A 17,409-nucleotide genomic window follows, 5' to 3' on the forward strand; every position below is an offset into this window, starting at 1 on the left:
GGTCAAAGAAGTCCATCCCGCCCAACAGACACTTTCCGGCTCTGGGGGTTGATTTTGACTCCATCAACCCCATCGGATGACTTTCTCTACCCTCGTCCCAAACTCGGCCATAGCCTCCGTCGGCACAGCCCAGCCTGACATGTTCCATTTCGGCGTCAACTTCTGGATCTGTATACGGCCAATGCGAAATTTTCGCTGCTGATTGCACGAGTTTAGCAGTAGTCATCCACGGGGGCATCGCAACAGTCATTGCGCTGAACACAACTCGAGCTGTTCAGTCCTCGTTTTCGGTCCCGACCACAGGGCAACTGGGCACCTCAGGTCTTAGCTTGCGGATAGAGCCCCGGAGCGCGCCCCGGGTCCGTGTTCACTGGCCAGGGTGGCATGCAAACCCGCCAAAACCGTTGCCAGTCCCCAGTCTTTCTTTCTCACTCAATCTCTCTCACCCTCACCCTCATCTTCAGCTTGGGCGTCTGCTCCTCATCCCCTGCTGTCCCTCTCTCCTATTTCTCCGGCTAGCCTCGCCGAACTGCTGGGACCCAGAACCTTGACATTTTCACGAGCTTCTCTCTTTCTATCCGCCTTCGTTCACTCTGACACTACACTCCCCGACCAGGACTTGACTCTTTCCCACTTTTTTTTCTCAACTGCATCCCGTCTGCATCCGCGCCTATCCAACCCTCTTGTCGGGGCCCCAGTTCTAGAACCTGAACCTCAACCTGAACCGTACTTATACAACACGAACGTGTCCGCACTGTCCAACCATTTCACCTTTGCCATCCGCCACTCCTTCTCCGCGAATTTTCGGCTTGTGACTCTCGCGTGGCCTGGGCCAACGATCCCGTCGTAAGACGCCGAAACACACACGCTGCACATCTTTCCTCAGGGGGCACTGTCTGCTCGGTCAGATAGTTCTGCTTCTCAGGGACATACAAGTGCACGCACACATCGCCTCGCATATCCTCAGCACGTTGCGGCGTCGTCGAGCAAAGCGATAAACTCAATTTCCACAAGTCTCAACTCGCCTCTCCCAATCCCACACGCCGAATCCCCGTCGCGGACGCCACTCAATTCAATTCCTGAGCTGCCCCGCGCGTGCACGGCTGCTTCCCCCTCTCCAAGACCATCACTCCCTGTCGGGATATTTCTTGGCGGTTCAATTCACGAACAGTGACGATTTTCTGTGTTTTTTGCTTTGGAGGGAGATTAGATTGCTTGTCTCCTCACACTCCATCGGTTGTCCGGACAGCCTCATCGTCCCGCTTTGATCTTCGACCTGACATCAGCCGACGACCAAGAACAAACTGCCTCGGGCCGTTCAGTCGCAGCCTCTCGTCTCCTTTCAGCCGACAGAGCTCCTCCGCTCTGGATTACCAGATTTTTACGGCGCCCTCCGCCACCCGTATCTTATCCAACCCCTGGAGGCATGAATCGCAAAAATGGACTCGGACGCACTTAGGCAGCTCGAGTTCTTCACAATGCCTAATGGCCAGGTAGGTAATTGTACTCGAAACGTCGCTCCTTCGGCGGCTCACACCCGGTGCAGACAGTCAATCCAGTAGATCAGCCCTACTTGGGCGGCACATCAGCCCAACAATCCGCAGTATGGGACCCTTCTGCCCTCGGCCTCGACGCCGGCTTGTCGCCTGCAACGACCGCCCCCACCACCCTCTCTCTCGATTCCACCACCCAGCCCTCTTCCATGACCGGTCTTTCCACGGTATCGGGCGGCCTCTCCTCCGCATCACAAAGCCAAGGAGTCCAGCAGAGGACAGTCCTCCCGGCCCATGGTCCCCGGTCAAGAGATGGCCACGAGAGGAAACGGTCGCGCTTGAGTACTGATGCCACCACTTCCCTCGAGTCGGTGGATTATTGGCTTGATTTCGACAAGGACGATGGCCTCACCAGCATACCCGAGTCGTATGAGGCGGTGGGAGGACAGACCATGGTGGACACCAAGGGCAAAGCTCCCATGACGGGCCAGTGAGTTGAGCCTAGGAAGAGCCGGCGAGGGCGGTGTTGGTACTGCCTTCGCTGGCCCAATCGGCCAGCGTCCCAACTGACGACGTGTATCTGCAGACCTGCCAACCCGAACCCCCAAGCGCAGCAATCCACGGTCAAAGACGAGTACATCGACGACAGCGCGCTCGATAACGCCCTTTCCGACGAGGACGCCTTCTCCTCAATCAACCTTGCTGACCAGCTCTCCAAGATCGACACGGCGCCGCCGCAGGAAGTGCCTCCCCGCGAGACCCTTTATTCGACACCACTGAGCTGGGAGCGGCCGCAACCGGGTATCCGGATGGATTCGCTCATCGGTCTTCACAGCCCGTCGCTGAACGAGGCGGAGCAGAGGCGACTGATCGCCATCGCCATGAATCCTGGGCCGAGCATGGGCGGGTTGGGATCCAACATCAACTTCAATTTTACGGGCATGAATACGTCGGAGATGCCTACGATGACGTTCGGAGCCGGGCTAGGTGGCACGGCCGCGACAACGACAACGACCGCGACCACGACGGCAACAACGACGCCTCAAGGACCGAAACCAGTGTCTCCGCCGCAACCGCCGGCCGCGCAACCGAAGGCGCCGCCTCCAAGCCAGCCCAAGAAGCAGGGGAGCGTGAGCGGCGAGAAGGGCAAGGAGAAGCCGAAGTCGGGCGACAGGACGGCGCACAACGATATCGAGCGCAAGTACCGGACAAATCTTAAGGACAAGATCTCGGAGCTGAGGAATGCCGTGCCGTCGTTGAGGACAATATCGGAAAATGGTGGGGAGGATGATGGGACGCAGAGGCCGGCCAAAGTTAGCAAGGTAAGCGGTGCCAGGAGTTGGTTGCCTTTGATCAGAAGGGGGAAAGCTGACACGTATGCCAGGGAACTGTGCTCACAAAAGCAACTGAGTATATCCACTATCTCGAGCGCCGGAACAAACAAATCATGCAGGAGCATCGCGAGCTCTCAAGGCGACTACAAGCATTCGAGCAGCTTCTCAATGCGACGGCTCGGCAAACATACACCATGCCGACGTACAGCAGAACGTTGTTCGATCCAAGAGGGTTCTGCTAGTCTTCAATATCGATATACCTACTACCACTTCGACTCTACTCACTACTACAACCACCAGACCCGACTATCATCAGCTCCTTTTTCCGTTCGGCAATCGATTCCCTTGTACATATTGCTTTGTTTCCGGCTGTTCCCTTCGGTTTCTTTATAATTCGTCATCTTCGCTCCTTTGCTCGTTTTAATGCCATCTCACGCCACGACATGGTGTGGAAACGAAGAATGCAAGAGCGGGGACATATGGACTCTCGGGCATCACATCATAAACGTCTTTGGGAGGCGTGGCGGCGCACGCGTTAGGGGGGGATTGCCATTATTTTCTTCTCTTTTGGGGTTTCTTTTCGTCCCGATTCACCTGGCTACGAGAACGACGACTCATCACAACAACAAATGAACATCGCATCGCATCTTATTCATCACCCGGGACAGGGACGGGGCGAAAGGACATGGGAGAAACACACACAGACACAATCGCAAAACACAAGTGGTTGCCACACATCCGTCATGAGGTGCTCGAGCATTTTCGGTGTGTTTTATTAGCTATCGGCGTTTATTGTTATTTTTGTTTTGTTCCTTTTAGGTTTTGTTTGTTGCTTTTTATTTGCCAGGTCTGTCCTTGTTTTATCTTTTTCCTCCTATTATTCTCTTATTACCTCTACCCACCACTACTACTGGCATGTCGGGCCTGCTGTTTCTTTTGTTTCTTCCTGTTTTGCTTGTCAGGCATTTTTTTGATGTGTGAAAAAGGTGCTGCATTTTTCGCATCTCGTCCAAAGTCTCTCGTCTTTCTTCTGTCTGTTGCGAGGATTGATGGGATGGATGGGACTTGGGAAGAAAGGAAAGGGCTGAAACACAAACACATCTGGACGTTTGTTTTCCAAGGGTTGTGTGTGTTTTTTCTTTTGGTGTGCGAGGAATTGTTCAAAGCGACGACGCTACTCGGCTCTCTCTCTTTCTCTCTCCTCTCTCTTTCTTTCTCGATCGATCATCGGACTCTAGGATTATTGATGCGCCAGTGAAGCGGATAGACTCGGAGGAAAGCGAGCAGGCGAAAAAGCGAGCGAGTTGTAGATAATGGAGGAGCGAAAAGGAAGTCTCGAGATACCCATCAATCCATCTATTTGACTGGTTGAACCTCTACATGACTGGACATGTTGATATGTTTGTGGGTTGATAATACAGAGCGTCGTGATTTGTAAAGTGTGGTTATACATATTTCAGCCCGACATCTCTCTTCAACCTCTGTCCGCGTCTGTCGATAAGGCGCCTCAGTGGGTGTAAGTAAACCCATCTACCGCAACGCCTCGATATCCTCCACCTCCTTAACCGCCTCGGGCGTCAGCACCATTGGCGCCTCCTCATCCACGCACACCGTATCCTCGATCCTGACGGCCAATCCGCGGAAATGCTTGGGAAACCGATCATCATCCGGCACGTACACCCCGGGCTCGATGGTCACCACGTGTCCCGCCCGCAGCGGCACCGACCGCGGATACCCCGGCACGTCGTGGATGTCGAGGCCGACGTAGTGCCCGACGTGGTGGGGGAAGAGTGTCGACATGACGTCCCCGCCGCCCCTTCCAAACCCCGCGAAGCTTGTTACCGTGCTGCCGAAGGAGAACCCCAGCCGCGTCAACTCGCGCTGCAGCACCCTTTCCGCCTCGCGGTGGATCTCGTCGAGACTTAACCCCGCATCCGCCCTGCACAGGGCCACGCATTCCCTCTGCGCGACCAGCACGGCGGAATACAAATCCCGCTGCGCGGGGGTGAATTTGCCGTTCAGCGGCCACACCCGCGTGATGTCGGTCGCGTACCAGCCGTACTCCCCGCCGGCGTCCACCAGCACCGTCTCCCCGCGCTCCGGATGGAGTTGTGCCGTGTTGTGCGTGTAGTGGATCAGCCGGCCTCTGCGCCCGCCGGCGACGACGGGGACGTACGCCGGGCCGGACAGGCCGGATTGCGAGAAGGCGTGCGCGAGGTAGGCTTGCAGGTCGTGTTCGGACGCCCAGGGACGGCGCATGGCGCTGGTGATGGCGCGCCCGGACACGAGGCCAGCGTGGCGCATGCAGGCGATTTCGGAGGGGGATTTGATGGCGCGGAGGGGGTTGAGGAGAGGGGATAAAGGGCTGGTGGGGTAGGGGCGGAGGAGGTGGGGGAGGAGGGTGGAGGGGTTGGAGTTGGAAGAGCTGCTGCTGATGGAGAAAGGGGTGGTGGTGCTAGGGGAAGGGGAGGGAGAGGAGAGGGGGACGTCGGTGTAGATGCGGGATGCGGAGCGGAGGAGTTTGGGGAGGAGAGAAGGGAGGTCGTGGATGGAGAGGGCCTCGTCGGCGTTGAAGACGTCTTCGGCGGCGCGCAGGCCGGACCAGGGGCCGGACCATTGCTCGGCGAAGGGGTCCTTGGGCCGGCAGAAGAGGTGGAAGGTGTAGTCGCCGAGGGAGGGGCCGGTTTTGCGGATGACGGCGAGGGATTGCGGCTCGGAAAAGCCGGTCAGGTACAGGAAGTTGGATTCCTGCCGGAAGGGGAAGAAGACGGCACCCGAGCGGTATTGGATGTTGGAGGAAGGGAGGAGAGCGATGGCGCCGTCGGGAAGGCTGAAGGCGAGGCGGGCTCGCCGGTCGGCGTATTCTTGGGCGGTTATGCCGGGGGTGACTGGTGGTGGTGGTTAGGAAAAGTAGATGAGTTGGATTTGGGCGAGGGACGAACTTTCGCCTGGTTTGAGCATGTGTGGGTGAGTTTCATGGACGGGTTGGCCGAAGTCGAGGTCGGCGGCGGAGATGGAGGAGGGGTTGCTGGTAGCATAGCTGCGGCGGGGATGTATCCTTTTTAATGGAAGATATTGTTTTTGGTTGAGGAGCGGCGGCCGGAGCCGGTGTAAGTGCCGCAAAGCGGCTCTTGGAGGTGACATGGTGGTGATGGTGTTGAGTTGTGAGTGTGAGAGTTGAGAATTCTGAGAATAAAGAATTCCCAATGGGGCAACAAATGAATTATTCACATGGATGAGCTGAGGGGTTCACTTCCAGACAGTCAATTGCTCTCATCCCATGCATCCAGCAAAAGTCTTTCATTAAATAAATTTGTTCCTCTTAAAAACCAAGTTGCAGCCTCTTTCCATAATTTTCTAGTTCAATTGGACATTCATTGGACATCATCAAGTGTCCTGTGCAGGTTGTCAAGGTCGAAGTTTGATGTGGGATGGATGCAAGCGGGAACAAGTGCATGCCAGTGTCTGGCAGCCCTGACAGGCCGTCAGTGCCATCAGGTGGCAGGTCTAGGGGCTTCCCCCTCACCGTTGCTGTGAGCGACTGGCGTACCCGCGCCTGTGGGGCCCAAAGTTTGTTGTGCTGGGTCCAAGCCGGCTAGGGCCAACGCGGAACACGGGCAACCGCATGCGCGACAGGCAACGAGACCCACTTTTTCCTTCCATTTGCTTGCCAAGATCAACTTCAAATCATCCCAGAACGTGACCTCCAACCTCCAACATCATCTGTCCGTCTCCAACAACACCACCCACAATCCGCCTTCACACTCACTCTCTTTTGTGCACACTCGGCCTGGGAATCATCCACTGTCTCCTGTCATGATCCACTGAACCATATTTCTTTCTTTTTCCCTTTCCCTTGCCCAATTGTTGGCTTTGTTGCCGGAGAGCAACACCGCCCTGGGACTCGTGTGTCGCCTCGGAGGGGAGCCAGATCCAGACTGAAAACACGCGTTTTGGTCTCCAGACCGCGTCCATTTTGGTCCTGCTTGGTCTCCTGAATCTCCACTTCCGACTGTAGCCTCTTGTGACCGTGTCGTGCCCATCTATCTCGACCAGACGACGCGAACTCCCTCCATTGACTTGGGCAACAGTCGGCTGTTGTTCACCACACCACCAGTGCTGAGCCACTGATGGCAGCGACCTCTACCGCCCCGACACAATCACTACAGCCCCATACTTCCTCGACGACCATGTCCTCTAGAAGGGTCCCTCTCTCCGCGAGCCACCCAAATGTCGCCCATTCGCCTCTCCGGGCCGCTGGCCTGGCGGCCGCCGACCCCAAGAAGGCCCGGTCCCATATCGACATGATGCGCGAGGACACCTATGCACAACCTCCCCCGGCAAAACGCTTGATGGTTGAACGTGGAATTGCCTCTCCGTCGCGGCCCAAGTCCACCGCAACAACTATCCGCCCTGTCGCTCAGAGGTCCCCGACCAAGGCAGTGGCCCATCGTTCCGCCTCACGCGCTACCGGCGTCTCCTCCACCACACACAAGACTGCCCATGCGACGGTGTCCAACGAGGAGGAGATGAACCAGTTTCGGGCATGGCGTGCTCAGATCCGGAGTCGGTTTCCGAACATGGTGTTTTATTTTGAGAGCATTCCCGACGATCAGCGGGCTAGGTTGGCAAAGCAGGTTGCTCGCCTCGGTGCTGTAAGTGCTTTTTAGCTCTCCTGTATAACGTGGCCTTTGTCAGAAACTGGTTACTCACCTCCACAAAACAGCGCGAGGAGAAGTTCTTCTCCATCAACATCTCCCACGTTGTGACGAGCCGCCCGATCCCGCCTGAGAAGCCCAAGGAGACTGAACGCGAAACTGTCGACGAGAACGGCGACGAGCAGCCCAAGACTATTGATCCGTCTTTGCTCAACCGGCCCTCCGACCCTTCCAGAAGCAGGCTGGTGTTTGACAAGAAGCCTTCGGTTTCCAAGACTCGTAGCACCGATGTCCTGGAACGGGCTCGTGAGATGGGCAAAAAGATCTGGTCCCTCGAAAAGCTTCAAAGGATTGTGGAGTTGGCCCTGGATCCTGACCCGTATGGTCTCGGCGCCTCGGCGGCTGGCGGTCGTACTGGTTCTCAGTCTGCCAGCAGAGCTGGGAAAGACAATCTCGCCAAACTTCTCGAGAACGAACGCGTCTACGGTCCCTCAGACCGCGATCCCACCGTTTCAAGTCGGGAGATGGTTCCTCTTCGCGGTTACTACATCTATATCTATGACGTCGAGGAAAAGACCAAACCCATCATGGTCCGCGAGTATTCCAAGGTCTCAGACCCCAAGGATGGAGACTGGCCTCAGTTCCGCCTAGTCTCCGAGGGCCGCTGCCCCTTCATTATCGATGAGCACTATGATGCCGACAAGGAGAGCCGGGCCCGTGCCAAGGCTCGTGCTGCTAAGGCCGCCAACGCCAAAGCAGCTGAGAAGGAGACGACCACGGCTGCTGAAGTGCAACCTCATGCCGTCACTGGCAAGCGCACTCTTGCGGAGATGGAGGATGGCCATCAACGGGGCACCAGCACGGCTACTACCACCACTACCAAGGCTGACATGTTTGACCGGTCCAGGATTTGCAACCCTCCGGTCCTGGACTTCACTCAGAATGCCTTCATCAGCCACAACAAGGGTGGCCGTCTCCTTGCCGGCGAGCCGGTTGCCTCCGGCCTGCAGCCTTCCAAACTGACCTCAGCCATCCAATCTCATGTGGTCTCGTCTACCACGGGTGGCGTGCTGGGTGCCAAGGCCGGTACCAGCAAGGAGATCCACGGTCTCCAGCGCAAGGTCGTGCTTCAGAAGGCTGCCATGCCGACTCTGTCGCACCACGATTCAGCTTCTCGGAGGATGATGGCCACTGTGGATGCGGCGGCACACGAGGGGCACGGCACGCTCGTTCGCTCTGCCAGTGCCAGCCAGGCACTGCAGCGCCCGGATAAGGTGGATGAGGCGCAGGTCAGGGAGAGGGAGAAGCTGAAGCGCACAGCCAGCGTGCCGATCCAGCAGCCCAAGAAGAGGGATCCGAAGCCGGGATATTGCGAGAACTGCCAGGACAAGTTTGCTGACTTTGACGAGGTGAGTTGTATTGCTGTCTGAATGACCAGACTCGATGTGTAAGCTAACCAAACTCTCAGCACATCGTCTCCCGCAAGCATCGCAAATTCGCAGAGAACGATGACAACTGGGCTCAGCTCGACGCTCTCCTGGCGCAGCTCAAGCGGGTTCCCCGGTTCTGATTTGCCTTGGCTCACTCTTGACCTGCCCCTGATTTGAGCTTTCTCTTGCACATCCCAATCCCCTGCTACCACCACAATCCCATTGCTCCAAACCGAGCTGAACTGGACGCAAAAACCATCTCTTTTCAATGACACGACACTGACAGCACACTGGGCGTTCTGGGCGTGGGGACCAGCGAGTTTTCACATCAATTTATTATTCCTTTTGCGAAGCATATCTCTTGGGCGAGTGTTTTGGCGTTAGGCGGTGAGGTTAGGTTGTGGGCCGTTTCTTTCTGCTCTGTGTTGCTCTCTCCCGGCATAATTCTTCTCATTGTGGTTGCAATGGGTTGCTTGATGGGCGATGCTAGCTGTGGTGCTAGCTCGGACACTGGCTCTGGCATGGGGAAATAGGTAGCGAGGGTAAGGGAGATATGGGTGTGTGAGGTAGTAGGGCTTGGGTCGGGCAGGACGGGATACTGGCAGGCATGGGACTTGCTGGTGGTGATGGCGGAGAGGTTGGTTGGATGTGATGTATTTGGAGTTGGAGGTGGGAATGGATCGCAGAATGGAGGTCACCTCATGTGTTGCCCTCCTCGGCGAGCTAGATTAGTTATGCTTTGTGCATGTGTATAGTGTATGTTAGGATTACGAAGGGATGCTTTTCGGGTCTGCAGTTGGGGTGTCTTCTGGCGCTCTCGTGATCGGTTTGGCATTCTCTGGTGTTATCCCAAACGTTTGTTCAAGCTGGGAGCTGGACAGGCTTGGGATTGGGACACACATGGCAGTCAAGCTCGGGCAACCTTCGTCCCTGGATCTTGAGTGGGAAGTGTCAAGCCACCCCTGAAGGACACGACCTGAATGCTTATCAAGGCGAGTAGAGAGCTCATCTGCTTCGACATCCACCGCGGCAGCTGCATGGGACAGATTCAGGAGTTGGTCCTGCTCCCTGACCCAACTTGACAGAGGAACACCCCGGCTGAGGCCCGGGCGTATGATTACTCTTTCTTTTCTCCTTTTTCGTCCCAGCGTTCGTCTGACTCATCCTCCGACAACGTACCGTATGTTTCCCCAACATTGATATTCTCATATCCTACGTTCTTGATTTGTGCTCCTGAGATATCAGCGGAATTCTTTTCCCCAAGCTTCAATCCTACCATGGATGGCAATCCCTTAGTCCCTACCATCTACAAGACGTCGACATCCGGCCGCCTGGGAACGTCCATCAAGCGCCAACTCTGGTCCGCGCTCGGAGGGCGGACACCTGAAAAGCATGCCAGACCCGTCCGCATCGGCATCCTCGGCGAATCCCTGACTGCCGCGTAGGTGGCATGGTCAACTTCAAGGAAAGGATCAAATGTATCCAGCTGACCTGTTCCTAACGCACAACAGAGAGGACGTCCTCATCCGACCTGCAAAGTACCTCAGCAACGTGGTTATTAGAGGTATTTCATGTGACACCAAGAGCGGCGCAGACGCGCTGCGCAAGGAGTTCGGTCTTGCTAAGGCGTACAAAAACCACCACGGCATGTCTATACCCCCTCAACAGACTCGGTAAGGTTAGTTGCTGACTGGCTTCTTTCTTCCAGAACTTCTCAACGATCGCTCAATCACCGCCGTATACATCAGCCTCCCGGAGAACCAGCGATTCGAATGGGCTTGCCGAGCCCTCGCCAAGCGCAAGCACGTCTTGATCGACTCGCCAGCTATACCCTCCATCCAGGACATGGAACGCCTGTTCACCAGCTCCTTGCTGACGAGCGACGCTCGTCCCGTCGTGATGGAGATGGCGCCCTACCTCTACCACCCGAGCTGGCTGCGCTTCGATGGCCTGATCCAGCGCCCCCTGATCACGCATGCCAAGGTGACGATCAAGATACCATAGGAAACCACCTACGACCGCTGGCAGAGGGAACTCGGAGGAGGCACCGGGCTGAACCTGTACTTTGCGCTCTCGGTGCTCCGCGCCATCTTCGAGAGGGACCCCTCCAGGTGCTTGCGCTCCCGCTTGGAACGCAACGTGATGGAGGTCGAATGGTGTGGGTATCGTGATTTTGAGGTGGTGTACTTGTTTGACGATAACAACATCGGTAAGGTCAGGTGTGAGACCAGCAAGAGTTTCGTGGATACCAAACCGGTGGTCAAGATCAAAGTCCAACAGGTGGAATCCATCGAGGATTGTCCGCCCGAGCTGGCGTCCTATCTAACTGAGAGCGATCAATACGGCGTTCAGAGGACCGTGATGCTTAAGTACGCGTACCACCGCGGATCCAAGGCCCCTGCGAGCCACACGATCAAAGTTGTTGACCATGGGCGCGTCTATGACAAATACAACCACAAGACAAAGAAAAAGGTCACGACGAAGGAGAAGAGCCAGGCTTATCGCCTGTCCAACGGCGCTTCCCGGCGTAGTCCGGCGGAATGGTCACCGCCCACCTTCCAGCTCGAGGAGTTCGTCAAGCTCGTCAGACAGGAGACCAACGCGCTCCGTGATCACCAACATACCCTTGGCGTCATGCACATGGTGTCGCTTGCGTTCCACAACGCCATGATTACGATACCTCGCCCGAGCGGTTTCTCGATCACTCAGCTGTTTGATGGTCCGCTCCCTGTGGCCCCTGCCAACCCTGATGCCGACAAAGGGGATGACAACGCCGGCGAGGATGAGAACCAGGCATCCTCACACTCTGATTCGGACTCGGACTCGGACTCGGACGCTGACCCGAGGAATGACAATGCCGGGTCACCGGGGCCGGCAGCGGGCACAAACGAGGCTGGAGGGCAGGGAGAGGATGATGGACAGCAAGACGGAAGCCGTGACGGAGATAGCGGATACCAAGGCGATGCCTCGGCCGGTGGTGAAGGCAGCCGCCATTCCTCGCCTCTGTCGGGCCCGTTCGCAAGCGGTGGACAGAGCGCGGCCCTCGCCCACGGGCCGGCCAACGGGGTGGTTGGGAGACGCAGACTCGCATCGTCATCCGAGTACGCAGATGATGAGATTTTCTCTCCCGCCAACAGTACCCTCGCCGATGGAGACTCTCAAAGATTTTCCACGCGCGCCAATCCGTCGGATTACGTCGATTACTCGCTCCCGGCGATGTCGAGGTTTTCTTCTTCTCCTCCTCCTCCTCCTCCTCCTCCTCCTCCTCCTGGTGCTGTTGCCAACGGACAAGCCGCCACGGATCCCCAAGGCCAAGTGCCCCAAGTACAGCCAAACCGTGGACGCACGCCAAGTCAGATCTTGCAGGACCGCGCGAGAGCACAGGTTTGGGAGAGGATGCAGGCACAGGCCCGCGGTGCTCTTGGTGTTGATCTTCTACATGTGGGAAGGCCGCGGAGTAACACCATCCAGTTCCGTCAGGCCACGACCCAGGCTTGGGCCTTGCAACAGCGCGATATTACTCTACAGAATGGACGGGATCAGCAGCAGCAACCAGCGGCCCCTTCTCCTCCTCCTTCTGCTGCTGCTTCTCCTGCTCCGGGTACAGGTACAGGTACGGGTACGAGTGTTGCTGGATCTGAAGCGTGGCATGCCTCGCCGAATTCCCTTGCCAGTGGGTTGAACAATGACAACATCAGCAACAAGGTCAATAGAAGCACCCCGGGAAGTACTCGGTTGAATAGCCTGCTGAGCGATGTGTTGATCAATGTCAGCCCCTTGGGGAGTCCGAGGGCTGAGTCGCCTTGAGAGGCCGCAGACGGCGTATTAATTACTTGCCACAGTCGGATGCGGATCGGGAGGGTTTGTTGTTGTCATCGTCGTCGTTGTTGCGGGGGATGGATGGTTTGACGAGCCTGGGCATGGACGGGGAGACGGTGGAGCGGGGGACGAGGACGAGTGGGAGTTTGAATCCGACAAGTGCTAGATGACAGGAAGCTTGCCGGTGGGAGAGGGAGTCGGGGCAGCAGAGGAAGGACGCGTTGCATGATGGGAAATAAGATGTTGAGGAGATTTCCGGGGTTGTGCTTGCGTAGTTGGAGGAGCAAGAGCAACAGCAAAGCAGCAGAGGTAGCTGGGAGGGGCAGAGGATGAAGGGGCGGAGTTGATTTTGCTTGTGTCAGTAGTTTAGCTGAGTAGGTAGGTAGCAAAGTAATAGCGAATTCAGCGAATGTTCACTTTTGAATCTTTTGTTGTTGTAGATATTACTAAGGGGCAAATACTCTGCAGGCTGTAGGTTGTGGATGGGTGTTGATTGTGTTGTTTGCTTGTTGTGAGGGGTGGTTTTTGAATCATGCCCTGAGTTTTATATTGATATGATATGCTTCCCCAAACAGCATGTCATAGGGAATTTTCACTTGGAAATGGAGAAAGACTTAGTCGGGTTGAATTGACCTGATTTCTCCATTATTTTCGATGCTGTGGAGAGTACCTTTGGCAATTCAGGTAGGAAGTGACGGAAACTTTGGGGAATGAGTTGAACTTTTGTATTGGTAGTGTGTCTCTTGAACAACCACAATCATCGAGGAATTCGTATCGAGTCGTGTATCTGGATAGAATACATATAGCAACTATCCATCAATTTCTACCTAGTTGTTGATTTCGTATGGCGAGCGGGTGTCTGATTGTTAGGTGGTTGGTTCTGGGGTTGTTTACTTGCTCCAGGTGTTTGTTGATTGTCTTTCTTGTCACTGTTCAAACTGTTCATTCTGATTGATTCTTTCAATGATAATACGAAGTGCCTGTTGAGTCAAATTGATTTGACTGTCTACTCTCTTGTTTTGATCTATGACCATGAGTTTTACTCTTCTTCCCGGCGTTTTTAAACCGCTTTGAAGAACATGGTTGTCAAGTGCGGGTCACTCTTGATGATGATGGAGAGTATGGATTCAACTCGACTTGATTTAATTAATAGGTTGCTAACTACTCCGTTGTTACAGACATCACCATCAAGATTCAAGACCAGATCGTGGCAGCCAGAGGAACCACTTCGCGTACCAGACAAGCAGAACGGCAAGTCCCTTGGGACCCGACAAGACTCCCAAGCTCACATGCCCTCGAAAGCCTTTTTTCCTCTCTCCTTCCCCTTTCGAGTGGATGAACTGACTCCCTCTTCACCGCTGGCGCTGGGAGGCTCCTGACGGAGCTCTGGATCGGATCATCACCTGGCCTGACTCGTGTGACAAGACATCGATGGCTTCAGGCTCTCTCCATCTCGGTTTTTGCGTGGGAGTGGATGCTCCCTTGCCATCTCTCTCGTGTCCATCCCGCGTCCCAGGCCCCAGGTTCCAGGTCTCGATCCCACGTCTCTGGCTTGTGTGTCCGTCGTGATGGAGGCGAAACGGAGTGTTGGAATCCACATTTCGAGTTCGGGTCTGCGACGGGGAGGGAGGATTTTCACATTTTGCCACCGTGTAGATTAAATGCAGTTTCTATACAAAGCAACTTGGATGATCACTTGACGGCAGTTCATGATGGATCCAAGGACATGGCGACGGCGCCCTCGGGGTGGGTTGTGATGAAAGGTTCCCCCGGCCAAGAGATTGCAAGGTCACATAGCGCCGATGGTGGCACACATTGGTGGTTTTTTCAGAGAGAGGTGTTTGATTTTTTTTGTTCACTTCACGACGGGGAAATTACTACGACGCGGGCTGAGGCGAGGGTGTGCAAATACCGGATTTATTTTGCGCGGGTTGTGGTAATTAATTAAACTTTGTTCTTTTTTCTCCGTCAGTCGGGTCTTTTTTGATGCTATTCTTGACATTGATGAGAGGAGTCAGTTGGTGGAGGTTGGCAATAAGGTTTATTTGTGATCTTGGGACGTGATGGGCGTGATGATGGTCATCACATGACCGTATTTCTTTTAACAAGAACTTTGATTTTGAAAACTTTGGAGCTGAGGCGTGGAGCCGGAGACGGGCCCAACGCCCATGACGCCTTCGCTAACTACCCGACCTGAGCTGAGCGAGAAAATGTCCCCATCACGGTGGCGTGGCGTTTTTTTTTTCACTTCGTGTCTTTTGGCTTGAGGGAGGCAAATCTCGGGCTCTCGGACCGCATCGGCTAGAGTAAGTCCACTGCAGACTTTTTTTTCTCGAAAAAGCTTTTCCAATCCCAGCAAAACCTCCGGTGATGGGGCCAATTGGGGTGTGCGAGGCTCGACGTGATGAGAGCGTGGTGGTGAAGGTGCGCGTCTGTGCGAGCAACTTGTGCTGTCAGTCACCACCTCACTCGAAGTCCAGCGAAGAGAAAGAGGATGGATGTGTGGAGCGAGGAGCTCAGACCACATGCCAGATGGATGTCAAGTGAAAGCCGCTGCAAGAAGCCACCTTCACCGTTGCGCTTTGAACTTAACACGCTCAACTATAGCCCTCAATTCGACAGCCATGACCAGTTGGGGTAACGGACCTGCAACGGCCGCCGCTGAAAGCGGATGCATTCCACGCTGGCTTCTGCTTCTAGGACTCTCTAACTAAACCTTCGCTGCACTGCAACTCATCAATGTTGGCCTGGTATCGAGTGATGTGCTGCTGCTCGCTGCACGCCAAGTCATCATCATTGTCTTAGCACAGTCTTCCTGCTGACCGAAGTGTCTGTTGATGAGAAAGAAAACCTGGAAACCTTCTCACATCTGGATCGATGCGCGCTTGGACAGACAGGGAAACGGTTGTCGAATCCGATGCTCAAGCGTTGAGCTAACCCAACCCAGTCTAGTATGTATGTACAGTCAAGCTTGATCAAGCCGCCCCAAAGAAAGATGCCGACGGCCGTGGTGGAGTCTTACTACACAGTAGGTTGTCTGCCGCGACGGGAGAGCGTGGTGCTGATGTGATCCACCAATGGAATGTCCTGTCAAGTGCCTGCAGACGCGACCCTGCCAACAACCTGGCCTGGCTGGCCTTTGACGGCTTGCCGGGCTGACGAGAACCGTGATCTTGCAGCAGAAACTGCGGCTTGTCCGCCGCGCCCGCTGTACAACCCGCCGTTGGATCAAGCCGTTTTTGGACGCCTGTCCTGTCCAAATCGGGAACGCCACCAGCGCCGATACGTCCATTCTGAGCCTGCGAGAGCGACGCAAGTGGCAACAGGCCGCCAGCATTCAACTATTTGGCAGGCGATGTCACGACGGCACGCAGTGCCCACTTTGTGTTTAGTTCCCCAAGATTCATCCATCAATCAGCCGGGCTGCTTGTCTTGACCACCACCATGGCTGCAGCTCCGGTGAACGGAACACCCCGGACATCGGATGGATGGATGGATTCACGCCTCGTTGACCATCTGGATGGAGCACACGAGATCACACTAACTTCACTACTACGGAGTGCTAAACACTGTGTATTGCTGCAGCCTTGGGAAGGGGCCGGGGGGCTCAACTCAGCGACGACACCGAGGACGCGCCATCGGAGACCAAGTCCTCCACCATCACGACGTAGCCAAGCCAAGGCTCGCCCGGTGGGTGGTGCTGGGGGCACGCCGCCGCAACCCTACCTACTCCGTACATACGCAACCCAAATCTGTCATCCAGCTCAACACCATCTTCGCTCCCAGGCGTCCCATCCGGGCTTGCCACCTTCTTGCTTCGGCAATCGACGTGCGGGAGGCACTGCCGTCCGCCAATCCAGTTTCCTGGAGCAACCCGTGAAGAGTGTGGTTGGAAAGCTCGTCCATTGGCCTCTGCGTTTGCTGTGTATGTACCACGACACCCCTCACGCGGGCTGTACGGGATGGGAGGAGCGGGGAGGATGGTGGATGGCCGACAAGCACCGGGGACACGCACCACCACTCGCTGGTAGTATCCTCCGCCCCCGGGACCCTCTCCCGCCAGCGAAAACTGAACACCGGTGACGCGAGCTCCAGGTACGGAGGATTGCGGCCCCGGTCCAAGTGCTCCGCACCGGCGAACCGGCCTTCCCCCTCACATCCCCATCCCCCTCCAACCCCGCTCCGGCCGTGTGTTATGCATCACCGCGAGACATCTGTATCTCCAACTTGAGCCACATGACGGACAGGCGGCTGTTGTTTGTTGTTTGTTTACCAAGCTCCCACCCGTTTCGTTCTTTGTGTGTGCAGGACCTCACCGGAACCGAAGGTCCTCCTGATCGGACAATCACACGAGCAAGACAGAATCTCGTGGTCAAACACGGGCCCGGATCGGAGCGAGATTTGACAAGTCCCCTCCCTCTGCTGACTGCGGGCAGCGCAACCTCTGGCGGGCTGAGGTGTGGAGAAAGGAAGCGGGAATGGCACATCTGCCCGCTTGCCAGGGTTCCGGCAGGCCGTCAGGGGGGTGGTCCATCCATCCAGTCTTCCCATTTTGACATGACATGACATCCCGTGTCCCGCGTCGAGAGGGCACACAGAGGCCAATAAAGGCCGTCGAAGCTCTCTTCTTCTAAGCCCGTCTGACCTGTTCTTCTGTCTTGGCCACGGGAGGCGC

At 55.9% G+C, this 17,409-nt stretch overlaps 6 protein-coding genes across 6 annotated transcripts; 4 read left to right on the forward strand and 2 right to left on the reverse strand.

Moving 5' to 3' along the window:
- Positions 1-1,439: 1,439 nt before the first annotated feature.
- Positions 1,440-3,069, forward strand: VTJ04DRAFT_6606 (uncharacterized protein; the record flags this gene model as incomplete). Its single annotated transcript, XM_069364844.1, has 4 exons — positions 1,440-1,493; positions 1,547-1,983; positions 2,080-2,815; positions 2,878-3,069. The coding sequence occupies 4 exons, from the start codon at positions 1,440-1,442 to the stop codon at positions 3,067-3,069; spliced, it is 1,419 nt and encodes a 472-aa protein (XP_069218630.1).
- Positions 3,070-3,456: 387 nt separating this feature from the next.
- VTJ04DRAFT_6607 (uncharacterized protein) lies at positions 3,457-4,085 on the forward strand (the record flags this gene model as incomplete). Its single annotated transcript, XM_069364845.1, has 3 exons — positions 3,457-3,592; positions 3,675-3,784; positions 3,843-4,085. 3 exons carry the CDS (start codon positions 3,457-3,459, stop codon positions 4,083-4,085), a joined length of 489 nt encoding a protein of 162 aa, XP_069218631.1.
- A 272-nt stretch (positions 4,086-4,357) lies between these two features.
- VTJ04DRAFT_6608 (uncharacterized protein) lies at positions 4,358-5,971 on the reverse strand (the record flags this gene model as incomplete). The annotated part of the gene is made up of 2 exons (XM_069364846.1): positions 4,358-5,715; positions 5,770-5,971. 2 exons carry the CDS (start codon positions 5,969-5,971, stop codon positions 4,358-4,360), a joined length of 1,560 nt encoding a protein of 519 aa, XP_069218632.1.
- Positions 5,972-7,017: 1,046 nt separating this feature from the next.
- VTJ04DRAFT_6609 (uncharacterized protein) lies at positions 7,018-9,055 on the forward strand (the record flags this gene model as incomplete). Its single annotated transcript, XM_069364847.1, has 3 exons — positions 7,018-7,482; positions 7,554-8,894; positions 8,954-9,055. 3 exons carry the CDS (start codon positions 7,018-7,020, stop codon positions 9,053-9,055), a joined length of 1,908 nt encoding a protein of 635 aa, XP_069218633.1.
- Positions 9,056-9,295: 240 nt separating this feature from the next.
- VTJ04DRAFT_6610 (uncharacterized protein) lies at positions 9,296-9,817 on the reverse strand (the record flags this gene model as incomplete). The annotated part of the gene is made up of 2 exons (XM_069364849.1): positions 9,296-9,638; positions 9,687-9,817. 2 exons carry the CDS (start codon positions 9,815-9,817, stop codon positions 9,296-9,298), a joined length of 474 nt encoding a protein of 157 aa, XP_069218634.1.
- A 375-nt stretch (positions 9,818-10,192) lies between these two features.
- On the forward strand, positions 10,193-12,722 carry VTJ04DRAFT_6611 (uncharacterized protein; the record flags this gene model as incomplete). Its single annotated transcript, XM_069364850.1, has 4 exons — positions 10,193-10,356; positions 10,427-10,560; positions 10,624-10,898; positions 10,944-12,722. The coding sequence occupies 4 exons, from the start codon at positions 10,193-10,195 to the stop codon at positions 12,720-12,722; spliced, it is 2,352 nt and encodes a 783-aa protein (XP_069218635.1).
- Between the last annotated feature and the right edge of the window lie 4,687 nt (positions 12,723-17,409).

This window comes from Mycothermus thermophilus (assembly GCF_041956435.1).
Source record: "Mycothermus thermophilus strain CBS 625.91 unplaced genomic scaffold VTJ04scaffold_4, whole genome shotgun sequence".
Taxonomy (NCBI): Eukaryota; Fungi; Ascomycota; class Sordariomycetes; order Sordariales; family Chaetomiaceae; genus Mycothermus; species Mycothermus thermophilus.